This window comes from Schistocerca nitens, chromosome 6, assembly GCF_023898315.1.
Source record: "Schistocerca nitens isolate TAMUIC-IGC-003100 chromosome 6, iqSchNite1.1, whole genome shotgun sequence".
Classification (NCBI taxonomy): domain Eukaryota; kingdom Metazoa; phylum Arthropoda; class Insecta; order Orthoptera; family Acrididae; genus Schistocerca; species Schistocerca nitens.
Window position 1 is genome coordinate 456,160,049 of NC_064619.1, and position 14,611 is coordinate 456,174,659.

The 14,611-nt window shown below is 44.7% G+C and overlaps 2 protein-coding genes across 2 annotated transcripts in view; one reads left to right on the plus strand and one right to left on the minus strand.

Moving 5' to 3' along the window:
• Nucleotides 1–5,294, minus strand: part of LOC126262350 (F-box/WD repeat-containing protein 9-like) — a 131,117-nt gene extending 125,823 nt beyond the window's left edge. Inside the window, exon 1 of the mRNA XM_049958925.1 lies at nt 5,213–5,294. The gene's annotated coding sequence lies outside the window, so the exon portion shown is untranslated. The remainder of the gene's footprint in view (nt 1–5,212) is intronic.
• A 5,072-nt stretch (nt 5,295–10,366) lies between these two features.
• On the plus strand, nt 10,367–12,512 carry LOC126263406 (piggyBac transposable element-derived protein 3-like). The gene is made up of 4 exons (XM_049960500.1): nt 10,367–10,627; nt 10,714–10,893; nt 11,206–11,523; nt 11,640–12,512. Exons 1-4 carry the CDS (start codon nt 10,367–10,369, stop codon nt 12,510–12,512), a joined length of 1,632 nt encoding a protein of 543 aa, XP_049816457.1.
• The last annotated feature ends 2,099 nt before the right edge of the window (nt 12,513–14,611 follow it).

The following is a 14,611-nucleotide window of genomic DNA, read 5'->3' on the forward strand; positions in this document are numbered from 1 at the left end:
GATCATTTTGAATAGTCACACCCAGGTATTTGACGGATGTTACTGCATCCAAAGACTGGGCATTTATTTTGTACTTGTACATTAATGGGGATTTTCGCCCTGTTATACACAGCAGGTTACACTTATTAATATTGAGAGATAAGTGCCAGTCATTACACCACACATTTATTTTCTGCAAATCCTCATTGATTTTTTCACAACTTTAGTGTGATACTACTTTCCTGTAGACTACAGCATCATTGGCAAACAGTCTAATGCCGCTGTCAAAACCATCAAACAGATCGTTTATGTAAATCGTATCTGATTCGCCACTCCACGAGTCTGTTGTCCGATTCCCGTGCTGCCACATAGAACCTTCTTGCAGACTGCTGGGATATATCTTCGAGTATTGGAATTCCAGAAGTCTGTTGTAGTTCTCTCGGCAGGAAATCTCTGGGAAGGTGCAGCAACAGTCATAGGGCTTTATTCCGCATCGTTTCAGCATCTTCATTGACGTACAGGCAGCATTTCCCGGCACTTCAGCAGAATATTCAAGCACGAGCCTGATGAGAGCCCTATAGGGTGTGATGTGGCGGTCTGAGGGCAGTGTCGTTATGGGGCTCAGCAAGGTGTACAGTAATTGCATTCCCCCAGTGCATTACCCTTCACCTCCCATGTGGGCGTTCCAGTCAGGCTCCAGTCCAGAGTGATGCCGAGGTACTTGTCAGTGCGAGATGAAGGTGTGAGGTATCCATAACATACACTGGCTGTAGATCAGCTGTCAGCTTCTGTGCCCTTGAGTTTCTTTGGTATATCAGCAGTGGGGAGGGAGTACAGAAAGAGCCCAGGCACAGACACCCTTGGTACTCTCACTCTTATGCTACATGCTGCTGAGGTGCCTGTGTTGGCATGCACATGGATGGTTTGTCCACTCAGGATTGTAACAGGCAGATGAGCGAGACAAATACCCCATTTACAAGCAGCTTGTGTAGGAGGTTTGTACCACACACTGTTGAAGGCTCTGGAGAAGCCAAGGAGCATTGTGCCTAGCTACACAAAACACTCCATTGCCCCAATTACCTACTCCACCAGCTGTATGGAATGGCCCCCAGGAAAGCCAAGCTGTTCATCACAGAGCAGAGCTTCATTCCTGACCTGAAGTCTCAGTCACTTAGCACTGAACCTCTCGAAGGTCTCTTTCCTGCGTTTGGAATGGCTACCACTTCGGCATATTTTCATATGCAAAAGTAGTGGCTGGTTTGAAGAATGCTGTTAAAACGGCTGTCGGAATTCACACTGCCTCTGATTCCAGTTGCCTCAGGGATGTATTGTCCATTCGATCGCATCCTCCTGCTTTCCTTGCCTGCAGATGAGTGAGATGTTGTTGCACCACATCTTTGGTAATGCTGTCGATCTTGTCAGCGTCACCTCTGTTTGCTAAAAATGCCAGCAATTGGCAGTCATTCTGCCACCATTCATACGTGACCTTCATCGTAATCATCACAGATGACAGAATCTGGTGTGTCCAAAGCAGTGACTTAGACTGCTGTGCTACCCGTGTTGCTGCTGCAGGAGCTCCGCCCGGAAAACAGCCACGATATGTCGATCGCCATCATCTAAGAAGACCAAAACTATTTTTCAATTATGCGTTTCAAATTTGCGAATAGATATCTATTTTTGGGTACAGTGAACTGCAGATTATGCACAAAATTGTGAGGACCATCATCACAAAAATATTAACAGTTACCATATGTCACTAACACCATCAATCTCAGTGCGCTTCTTGAGCTATGTGTGAAGAAATGAAATCAGATTTATGAGCTGATTACAAAAATACACTGTCTGCACATTACGCTTTAAGGTCAGAAGTCTGTAGTTAAATAAACATTCACCATTCTCAAAAGACACTTCCTCTAACAGTACCAGGGTGCTTCATCAATTGTGTGAGTAAAGGAAGTCAAATTAATGAGCCAATTGGGAGATACAGGCAATGAAGAAAGCTGAAATATGCTAGCTTAAGGTCCTGCTTTAAGTTCAGAGTGCCTTATTAAATAAATATTTGCAGTTGCCAAATGTTGCTTGTACCGTCAATTCCAGTGGAGTTCCATAGCTATGCTCGTAAGTATCCAAATTAAAGAACTGACCTGGTATTATAAGCATTTGACAAATAGCAAAAATGCACGGTTCACAGATTCCACACTGAAGAGTATCATAATGAAACTTCTGTGTATTACTTTAAACACAATGGTAAGGAGAGGTGCACTACAGAGTGAACAGCTGTGATTGAAGGGAAGCTGGACAGGAGGAGAAATGATAAGTTCAAAAATGGCTCTGATCACTATGGGACTCAACATCTGAGGTCATCAGTCCCCTAGAACTTAGAACTACTTAAACCTAACTAACCTAAGGACGACACACACATCCATGCCAGAGGCAGGATTCGAACCTGCGACCGTAGCCGTCGCGCGGTTCCAGACTGAAGGGCCTAGAACCGCTCGGCCACAAGGCTGGCAGAAATGATTAGTGAATATGTAAATATCGTAAACAGAAATTTTATTTAACTTACAGCTTTCTCCAAGAGTTGCGAGGAAACTTTACAACAAAATGAACAGCTATTAAAAGAAGCAAACTAAAGAGCATTGTGAAGTGTGAGGCTCTCGCAACTAATGTATCAATGAAATGTCAAAAGCTGACCAAGGCCGAAGACTGTGACTGAAACTGTGACGTGTAGCTCCCAGCGGCCGTCCTATATTGCAGCCGCAAAGGGCAATCGCAGTCTGTGCCACTTGTATTTAATGATATTATTTGTTCTTTCTTTCCTTATATGCAAGCTGTATGTAAACTAAATGAGCTATAAACCAAAGGCACCACCAGAAGTGTATTAACGAGTTGTTTTGTGGCAAGGATAATGTTTTGATACATCGTTAAATATCTGTAGGAAACAAAGTAATAAATACGCTCTTCAATTTATTAATTCATGTATCTTCACCAGTTTGTTTCGGGAGGTGGTAGCGTACGGACGTATGCTTGGATCCGTTGTACCAGCATTGTTAAAAATGTGTATTTTAACCGTTCATTAAAAGTGTTATAAAAAGTTGTTAGAAAAGGAATATTTATTCGCACGATTGTAAGTTCAATCCCTATCTATTCATCATTTCACTCACCCCCAGTATCCTGCATAAAGAGGTTCGGTGCAGACAAGTATAATTAACGCAGTATCTGGAGGAGCGTTCCTGCATAGACATTGTCACTCACGACTAAACACAATGGAATTAATGTGAAGGTAATGACTCAGACTTGATAGGCACCTATTGAACTTGGTTTACTTATACTCGTGACCGCTACGGTCGCAGGTTCGAATCCTGCCTCGGGCATGGATGTGTGTGATGTCCTTAGGTTAGTTAGGTTTAAGTAGTTCTAAGTTCTAGGGGACTGATGACCTCAGATGTTAAGTCCCATAGTGCTCAGAGACATTTGAACCATTTTTACTTATACTAAAAATATTGAGCTTTGAGTGTTTAAGAACTTATGCACAGATGGACAATTTCAGTCGTTGTAGTGAGTATTTGGTACTGTACACTACTGGAAGCAGCAGTAAGTAATGCAAATAATGTTTATTTACCTTGAATATAATGTCTGTTATTATTAGTATCAGTTTAAGTTCACCCAAGATTGTGCACAGGTTCATAAATTACCTTCGAAATTTTCTCAACTATTCTTTCTAATCAATTTTTCCAATTATTCAAACAATTATTAATCCATTTCCACATCTCTATTCAATGGCGACCATTTAAAGAACGGCGCCAAGTGAAATATGAACAGACCTTTCAATTGTTGAGACAAATTTTTTTGACATAAATGATTCATATTATTGTTACAAAGAATTAACAAAACTTTCATTGTCCACGAGATTGGGAATGATAAAACTATTGAAGCAGCAGATTAAAATTAAATTCTGCCTACAAAGAAGACGAACCGGAAATGATGTTTTCAGCAGTACAGATAGGAAGCTGCTACGCTGAATGGTTATATGGCCGAGCTTGGCACCGTCTCTCTGGCGGTAGATAATCTCTTTTCCTTCCAATTAATATCCTACACGGAAAGTGCATTTCTAAGAAAAAGTTGAAAATTTGTACAAAGTCAGCATTAAAGTGCAAGATAAGTTATTTAAATACAGATAATAACGAGGTTCATCAGTGAATATGCAGATAAACCTACTTCAATTGAAAAGTATCGATACAGACAAAATATCAGTTTTGAAAAATTTTATTCTCAAGTTTGGTAAAAACTGTTCACAATGGAGTCAAAGGAAATGGCCATTGTTCAAAATTCATTACAAAATGCAATACGCTAAGATGTCGGAAATCCGAGCTGGGCAACAGTAGAAGGTAATGCGCCAACTCGTGAACTGGCCAATGGCAACCAAAACAACGAGGTTTGCATCCCACTATCAACAAATGACACTAGTAATATAACTAATCATGATGTTACTTTTATGACGCTCAACGAGACAGTTTCTCAGTTCTCACAAGAAAACATTTTTTCTTATAGTGAAACTGAAGGGCGCGACAGCGAAAATTCCTTTGATTACTTGCTCATGACATCTCGAACGCACGAACAGGTAACAGTTCTAAAAACAATGTAAATACTAGTGAGACAAACAATTTGACACAACTCATGCAACATATAACACAACAGTTTGCACAACATTAAGTATTTCAGGAAAATGTAACACAACTTAGGGTATCAAAAAATGAATAATCCAGGATGGAATGTGACGATATTATGGTGTCGGGTTCAGCTAAACTGGTGGCTGTCCGACCTTTGCTTAACGTGATTCAGAAAAATAAAGACCTTCAGTTCAGCAACAATAACTTTATAGCGAGTGCGTATGTGACGACGCCCGGCATGCATGGACTGATCGGAGTTACAAAATTTGCTTCCGGCCTCTACAGAAGGATCCTTAATCCTGGGAAAACTTCCGTAGTTATTGGAGAGAAAACAGTACTCATCCACACAAGCCAGGAGGCACGGAACTACCAATTAACTCAAAAAACAAGGAATAATAATAAATAGAACGTATATAAAAGCTAGAAAACACATCACCTCTAGAGGTTGGGCGCGGAACTACACAGACGTCGTGTGCAGCAATTACGACCGCACAGCACTGCACTGACACGCGCGCGCGCACACACACACACACACACACACACACACACACACACACACACACCGGCAAGCTTGAATTAGCGCGCTGCAGCGTCGCTACATCAGTCCCCCAGGCGGAAGCAGAGCGTCGGCGTCGAGATACTGCGCCGGTAAGTGCAACCAACGTCCAGAACGGGTCGTCCACATCGGAGGAGGAGGGACAGCGTCAGGAGGCGGATGTTGTGCTGCGTTGGGCGGCGGATGCTGAAGAGCCGGCACCGGAGATGTGGCGTCAGTGTCTGGAACAGCGGTAGGTGGATACCTACGACGAGGTGCTGCTAGTGGAGTGTCAGGAAAAACAGATGCAGGTTTAACCCGATTCAACGCAACAGTCGCGGTTTTGCCATTCACTAGGATATCCATCGTGTGGGCACTGCACCATAGCAGTTCATACGGACCAGAATAAGGAGCTTGTAGAGGCGGTTTAACGCCCTCAGTGCGGAGCATGACGTGACGACATTGTTCCAGGACCTGGTGCCCGAAAGTGGGCGGCTTCCCATGACGTGTGGCTTTCGGAGGGCGAATCTTTGATACATGGTCCCTCAAGCGTCGCAAGAAATCCGGCTGGCCAGTAGCAACTGTCTCTATGGCATCAGCGTCTACAAAGTCACCAGGAAGGCGCAGTGTTTCTCCATAAACCAGTTCTGCCGCTGACAACCCCAGGTCTGGTTTTAAAGTAGTCCGTAAGCCTAACAAGACCACTGGTAGTGCGGTTGTCCAGGTTTCTTCGTGGCACATCAGCGCGGCCTTCAAACAACAGTGCCAGCGTTCGATCATTCCGTTGCTTGCTGGGTGATAACTTGTGGTCTTATGGTGGGTGTAACCACAGAACTTGGCCAGCTGTGGGAACAGGTCTGATTCAAATTGCCGTCCGCGGTCAGTGGTAATATGTAGTGGGCACCCAAATCTTGCCAACCAAATCATTGCAAAAGCGGAAGCTAATGTGTCTGCTGTGATATTATCCACTGGCACTGCCTCCGGCCAACGTGTAAAACGGTCGATCATTGTAAACAGATATCTTTGTTCGTTCAAAGGTGGAAGTGGTCCGACTACATCCAAATGAACGTGGGCAAAGCGGACGGTGGTATCAGGAAAATCGCCGATCGGTGCGTGTACATGACGGTTAATCTTGCAGCGTTGGCACTGAAGACAAGATCGGACCCACTCGCAGCAGTCTTTTTGTATGCCTGGCCCCACGAAACGTTGCGATACTAGGCGGAATGTCGGGCGTACCCCTGGATGGCACAATCCATGTACTGTATCAAAGGGTTGTCTTCTAAAAGCCGGCGTCAGAAAGGGATGAAGTCGGCCGCGAGAAACGTTGCAGTATAGCTGTGTATCTTCCCCCAGAACATCAACGAGTTTCAGTTTGCAATGCGGAAGTTTCTTTAACATAGGCAAGTAGTTCTTCGTCGTCTCGCTGTGCCTGTGCCAGTGCAGGAAAGTCTATGGTACTGGAAACACTGTTGATCCGTGATAGGCAATCCACAACAATGTTGTCGATCCCAGAAATATGTCTAATGACGGTAGTAAACTGGGCCACGAACTCAAGGTGATGAAATTGACGGGGGGGGGGGGGGGGGAGCAGTTGACACTATTCCGACGGAAGGCGAACGCGAGTGGTTGTGGTCTGTATATATCGTGAAAGTTCGCGCTTCCACTTGGGGGCGGAAATATTTCACTGCTTGGTATACCGCCAGGAGCTCACGGTCACATGTGCTCCATTTTCTCATGCATTGTCCGACCATTGTTGTAACGCGGCTCCAATCGCCGTCTGGCTCGCGTCTACGACAAATGCTAATGGCGCGTAGAGCTGTGTGTGTGTGCAAGAAGCGCCGCGTCGGCCATGCTCTTCTTTGTTGTCTCGAATGCAGAACACATGTCCTCTGTCCACTGTATCAGAGACTTGCTATTTACTTTAGGGCCTGATAATGCCGCCGTCAAAGGTTCCTGCAGCTCCGCAGCATGGGGAAGGTGTCGTCGATAAAAATTGAGCATCCCCAAAAAACGACGTAATTCTTTGATCGTAGTTGGTCGGGGTAGCTGCAAGATAGCATCCACCTTCTCGGGCAGAGGAAGAGAGCCTTCAGCAGAAATCTTATGGCCAAGAAATGTCACCTCTGACTGCCCAAAAACACACTTGTCCACGTTCAAGACGACACCGTAACGTTCCAATCGCTCGAAAATCTCTCGCTGATGTCGGTGTTGTTCATGGTCAGCAGAGAATACTAACATCGTCCAGGTAGGCGAAACAAAACGACAGCCCCCGGAGAACCGAGTCTATAAACCTTTGCCAGGTCTGAGTGGCATTGCGTAAACCGAAAGTCGTAAATTTGCTTTCAAATAAACTGAAAGGCGTTATTATTGCAGTCTTTGGAATGTCATCATTGGCCACCAGAATCTGTGTATACGCTTTAGCGCAGTCCAGAACTGAGAACACCGTGGCACCATGTAAAGCGTGATTATAATCCCTAAGTAACGGAACGGGATATCTGTCCGGTACTGTTCGCGCGTTAAGTCACTGCATGGGCGCCAAGCTCCACCCTTCTTCGGAACAAGATGTAACGCAGAGGACCACGGGCTCTTAGATGGCCGCATTATGCCCTCGAGAATCATGGCGTCAAATTCTGCCTTCACTATAGACAATAGGTCCGGAGCAAGATGCCTAGGTCGGCATGCTACTGGGGGACCATCAGTCGTTTGAATGTGATGCACCGTGTCATGTGGTATGAACCTGGGAGCGCCGGGCGGCTGGGTCAAGTTCGGATAGTTAAGCAGTAATTCAGTGTACTCACCCTCCGTAGCAAGGACCAACTTGGCACTGTGCGTTGCAGTGTTGCGACGGAAGCCCGTGACTGCTAAGCCAGTGACGCTGTCTACCAAGCGTGTGTTCGCGGGTCCGTCAGCAGGTGGTAGTGCGCTAGGAGGTCAGCCCCGACGATTGCCTCCATGACGTCAGCCACTGTAAAATTCCACTCGTACGGGCAACATAGGCCGAGAGTAAGCTCCATCCTCTGTGTGCCATATGTTGCCATGGAAGAATTGTTGGCAGCGGTCAGACGGAAGGCAGTTGGCGGTCAGCAACGATTTATAGCTGTTCGTGGTATGTTAAGGTCCGACCCAGTGTCAATTAAAAACTTTACGCCATAACTCCTATCGGTAACGAACAGGCGCTTGGAGGATAAATGGCAGTCGGTTGCGCCTGTTGTCGACCGCCGGTGGTGTTTGGGTGCGAGCATGGCAATGTGCACTTCCTTGCCTGATCGCCGAATCGTCGTTGGTACCAGCACAACGGTAACTCGCCTTATGCAGTGGTAGTACCGCCGGAAGATCTGCTTCTCGAACGCTGCCGTCTGTATCGGCTTCTTCTATTGTTGTCGTCACGCGCCAGCAGCGCACTGACCTGGGCGCACAAAAGCTCAACCTTGGCCGCGAGTGAATTCTGGTCGGCCTGTGCTACAGACACGGTACTGTTTGTACTGTTGGCCAACGCCGCGACTGTGCTGACCTGAACCGGTGTTATCGCGTCCTGAATCTGGTCTGCTAGCTGCGCCACGTCATCCAGCGGCATGTCCGTTTGTGAGACGATTATGGCTTTTATTTGTGGCGGCAACCTGCTGCTCCACAGCGTTCTGAGCAGACTGTCTGGCACAGGAACGGTGTCAACTTTGCTGCGTAGATGTCTTAGGTATTGAGAAAGCTTTCTGTCGCCAATTTCTTCCTGTGTCAGAACCTGACATATCCGGTCCTCTTGTGACATAAGCCTGGCATAAGCTCCAGTCTCAGGCGGTGCTGTGATTATGTCCTGCACCTCGGCTGCGTAACATTGGTCGAGCTGGCTCACAATCAGCACAAATTTAGTTGCTTCGGCCATTATTCCAGCGCAGCCAAAACTTGCCTCTGCCTGCGCGAACCAGAGTACCGGGTTGTCGGGCCAGAACAATGGCAAATGGACTGCAATCCTGGAGACAGCCTGCTGTTCGGTCATTATGTGCTCGTTACTTACGTAGCTCACGCCTGTTTCTTCTTAATCACGTTGGTTTCTGCTTGGTTAACTTCGGGGTCACCACTTGTCGGGTTCAGCTAAACTGGGGGCTGTCCGACGTTTGCTTAATGTGATTCAGAAGAATAAAGACCTTCAGTTCAGCAACAATAACTTTATTGCTAGCGCGTATCTGACGATGCCCAGCATGCATGGACTGATCGGAGTTACAAAATTTGCTTCTGGCCTGTACAGAAGGATCCTTAATCCTGGGAAAACTTCTGTAGTTATTGGAGAGAAAACAGTACTCGTCCACACAAGCCAGGAGGCACTGAACTACCAATTAACTCAAAAAACAAGGAATAATAATAATAAACAGAACATATATATAAAAGCTAGAAAACACAGCAACCTCTAGAGGTTGGGCGCGGAACTAGACAGACGTCGTGTACAGTAATTAAGATCGCGCGCGCGCACACACACACACACACACACACACACACACACACACACACACACACACACACCGGCGAGCTTGAATTAGCGCGCGGCAGCGTCGCTACAAAGGAAAGTTGCCGCTCACCAAATAGCAGAGATGCTGAGTTGCAGATAGGCACAACAAAAAGACTTTCACAATTAAATCTTTCGACCATTAAGGCCCTCGTCAACAATACACACACACACACACACACACACACACACACACGAACCCTTTCTTTACCAGCGTAGCTTACAAGAAACATCGTCTTTCCATAGATGTATTTTGCATCAAACCGATTTTAACTACTCTTTGCCACTGTTTACTTGAAGCTCCATGCCAGTTGTGACTGTTCCTGACAACAAATGGCAGGAACTAACGCGCGGGAAGAGGGAAACAATTGTTGAGCGTGATTAGTTGCTGCAGTCTTCATTGTGAAGAATTGATGATAAAAAAAACGCGTAAAATACGTAAGTTTTGCAGTTTCGTTTACAGTGAAATAATTATCATGTGTCGTGTTAATCCTTCCTGCATACGTACATCATACATTTGACTTGCATAATGATTTCCAGATAAGATAAACTGCGAAAAACAGTAGAATTGAGTGGAAATTCCTTAATATACTGCCTCGCTTTACAAATCTATTGATGTAGGTGTTTGAAATTTTGCTTTGCAGGTATAAAATCACATTCTAGACACTTTTTAAATATTGCGTCACTATGTCTGGCTTTTTGACTGATGCTGACCTAGAACATATGATGAATTTACCCGATAATGAGTTCAATGCATCCATTGATGTCCCTGATGGGGATATATCAGATGTTGGCGACGAAGATAAAGATGAAACTGTCGAAACTGATGAAAGTTCTCAAGCTATTTCCGAAGCAGCTGTCATTAATTTCATTCAGATGGTGGAAAAGGATGGAGCTGAAATTTCGGCAATTAGAGAGCAGCAAGAGACAGAATATGAATTTCCAAAGGTAGGGATCACTAACAGAAGTAACAATATTGAAAAAGTACATAAGTATAATTACGTATTTTAGACGTCAATATCTTTAAATTTCAGACTGATGCAGTCAGGAGTGGTAAAGTTATTGATTCTGAACCAAAATCAGATGAAAGCGACAACAATACAAATGAAGGAGTTTACTGTCTGCCATCGGGTTCCCCTAAATGGCAGGCAGCACCGCATAACAGCCACGCTATGAGGGAAACAAACCAACAGCCAAACAGGCGAAGACATCAGGTAAACACGCTGAAGATTCCAGTCGATTAATAGGAACCTTACCTTGCAGAAGTCGCTGAAACATATCCGGCCACGGATTCCTACACTGGGTTTCTATTGGCTCCAGCTCACTATACAGGCCTGGCCAGTCGAAGGCAGACCAGTCTTCGTCCGCTATTAATGGCAACTGCTATAGCAGAGTCTCTGAAAAGATATCGCCGAAGCCGCTGTACTGCACCGCCGATCTTAGTACCAGCCGACCGAGAGGAACCACATCTTCGGCTAGATCAACGGACGTCTACATCTATTGTACAGCCAGCTATTGTATTGTAGAAGAAGTTACGTTCAATAAACTGTTGGAGAATACAACAAGGAGCACCATCTACATGTGAGCAGCGGCAGCAGCAGCAACTAAAACATAGATGTAAGTGTGGTGATTATAAATTTAGAAAAACTGATTTTGTGGTACAAGACACAGAATGGAAAGGATCACTTCCACCACCACCAGTAGAGGAAATGACACCTTTGCAATGTTATAAAATATTTATGAATGACGACGTATTTGAACTTATTGCTGAGCAGTCCAATATCTATGCTTTGCAGAAAGATTCAGTTTCTTTGCAGACGAGCAAAAATGAAATGGAGCAGTTTGTTGGTATTTTACTGCACATGGCCATAATCAAAATGCCTTCCAGTCATTTGTACTGTCGAATGAGTGTAGGTATTCACCAATAGCTGATTTGATGAGCAGAACTCGCTTCTTTCAGCTACTGTGGTATTTTCATGTTGTCAGTAATCAAGACTTGCCTGAAGCTAATAGTAATCGTAACAAACTCTTCAAGATTCGCCCACTTTTATCTGCATTGCAGTCATCATTGAAGACACTCCCTCCAGAAGAATACCAAGCTGTTGATGAACAGATAATACCATTCAAGGGTAGAAGCGGTTTGAAAGAGTACGTAAGAAATAAGCCTCACAAGTGGGGCTACAAATCTTTTACGAGAGCTGGTGCTTTAGGCATGATGTATGATTTTGAAATTTATGTTGGCAAAAATACCTGCAGTGATAGAGGATTAGGTTTGTCTGGAGATATTGTTTTGTCATTGATGGAAACATTGCCAGAGAAACAGCATTTCAAAGTGTTTGCTGATAGTTGGTTTTCGTCTATACCATTAGCAATTGCCTTGAAAGAAAGGGGCATTGAATTGTGTGGCACTATCAGGACAGACAGGATGGGAAAATGTCCCTTGAAAACTGAAGTGGAGCTCAAGAAAACTAGACGTGGCTCCTGTGACTGGAGAGTGGAAACAACAAACAACGTATCTTTAGTACGCTGGTTTGACAGAAAATGCATACATTTCGTGCCAACATATGCCTGTGTTGAGCCCATGGCAACATGTACACGCTATTCTGCATCTGAAAGGAAATTCATTGATGTACCTAGACCTTACATAGTGGAAAAGTACAACAAACATATGGGGGGCGTGGACCTTGCTGACATGTTGATAGAACTATACCGTATCAACCTGAGGTCACGGAAGTGGTATATGCGCATTTTGTACTGGTGTTTGTCTCCACCGATGTCATATGGTCCAACGTGGCAAAACCTCAGAGATGTCACTCCTGCAGTTCCAAGCTAATATTGCTGCAGATCTACTGCTTGTGGGGAAATCAGCTTCCCAAAAGAAGAGAGGATATGTGCAGCTCCAGTTATTGACGTGCGTTTTGATGGGTTCGAACACTTTGCAGATATGGTAGAGAAGAAAGGTCGATGTAAAGTTTGCATTAAGTCTATTACACAATTTTTTTTGCACACCAAGTGTTTCCACATCTTTCATGGAGTATAATAACTTCATAATGAGAAGATACAACACACACTGATGTCTGACAAGATACATGAAAGTAAAACAGTGAAATGTTTGCAGTACAAAAATACAGAGTTGGATTTGTTAATTACTCGAAGGAAAATTACTCATCACCACATTGTCAATAATTAAAATGCTGTGCATACACTTCTAAGCTGTAAAATGTGATGTATAAACCAATATTTTGCTTAAATGAACCCATGTTTATTGAATTTTGTTTCTATGATGTCACTACCTGTAAGAACCACTGTTGCTTAAAAGCAACATTAAAAAATTTTTGGAATAAAACATATAAAGAAAGATTACATCATATTTTAAATTTATGCACCTAAATAAGTGCAAAAACGAATGCAGATTTTTTTTTCTCAAAACTTCGAAATTTGGTAAAGAAAGGGCTAACGTAACTCACTCTGACGAACTATCTGGGAAGTTGACAGAACTAGGTAAGCAACTAAAACAAGAAATGATTACCAACACATCCCGCAATATACACAAATTTAAAAAAAATGTTGCATCACCTCGGTTGCGAGAGTTCAGGTACCTGTACAGAAAATTGGAAGAGAGGTCAACATAAACATCATTTCCGCCCTTTTTATTGCTCATGAAAACCACACATTGCATGTTTTACCACCATACAGCGAGACCTTCAGAGGTGTTGGTTCAGATTGCTGTACACACCGTTACCTCTAATACCCAGTAACACATCTTCTTGCTTTGCTGCATACCTTTGTCATTGCATACTATCCACAAGTTCATCAAGGTTGGTCCAGATTGTTCCACTCCTTGATGACGATTCGGTGTGGATCCCTCAGAGTGGTTGGTGGGTCACGTCGTCCATGAACAGCCCTTTTCAATCTATCCAAGGCATGTTCGATAGGGTTCATGTCTGGAGAACATACTGGCCACTCTAATCGAGCAATGTCGTTATCCTGAAGGATGTCATTCACAAGATGTGCACGATGCGGGTACGAATTGTCGTCCATGAAGGCGGATGCCTTGCCAATATACTGCCGATATAGTTGTACTATCGGTCGGAGGATGGCATTCCGTATCATACAGCCATTACGGTGCCTTCCATGACCACCAGCGGCATACGTCGGTTCCACATAATGCCACCCCCAAAACAGCAGGGAACCTCCACCTTACTGCACTCACTGGACAGTGTGTCTAAGGCATTCATCCTGACCGGGTTGCCTCCAAATACGTCTGCAATGATTGTCTGGTTGAAGGCATATGCGACACTCATCGGTGAAGAGGACATGATGCCAATCCTGAGCGGTCCATTCGGCATGTTGTTGGGCCCATCTATACCATGCTGCATGGTGTCGTGACTGCAAAAATTGGCCTCGCCATGGACGTCAGGAGTGATGTTGCGTGTCATGCAGCCTATTGCACACAGTTTGAGTAATAACATGACGTCCTATGGGTGCATGAAAAGCATTATTCAACATGGTGGCGTTGCTGTGAGGGTTCCTCCGAGCCATAATCCGTAGGTAGCAGTCATCCACTGCAGTAGTAGCCCTTTGGGCGGCCTGGGCGAGGCATGTCATCGACAGTTCCTGTCTCTCTGTATCTCCTCCAGGTCCGAGCAACATCGCTTTGGTTCACTCAGAGACGCCTGGGCACTTCCCTTGTTGAGAGCCCTTCCTGGCACAAAGTAACAATGCAGATGCGATCAAACTGTGGTATTGACTGTCTAAGCATGGCTGAACTACAGACAACACGAGCCTTCCTAGTGGAATGACTGGATCTGAGCGGTTGTCAGGCCCCATGCATCTAAAAGGCGCTGCTAATGCATCGTTGTTTACATCTTTGGGCGGGTTTAGTGAAATGTCTGAACAGTCAAAGTGACAATGTCTGTGATGCAATATTCA

What these genes read in the sequence shown, in the direction of transcription:
- LOC126263406 (XM_049960500.1), top strand. Translation starts at nt 10,367, where the DNA reads ATGTCTGGCTTTTTGACTGATGCTGACCTAGAACATATGATGAATTTA. An exon ending in CAGAATATGAATTTCCAAAG is followed by an intron (nt 10,628 to 10,713) that starts GTAGGGATCACT and finishes TTTAAATTTCAG; the next exon opens with ACTGATGCAGTCAGGAGTGG. An exon ending in CAAACAGGCGAAGACATCAG is followed by an intron (nt 10,894 to 11,205) that starts GTAAACACGCTG and finishes ATTGTATTGTAG; the next exon opens with AAGAAGTTACGTTCAATAAA.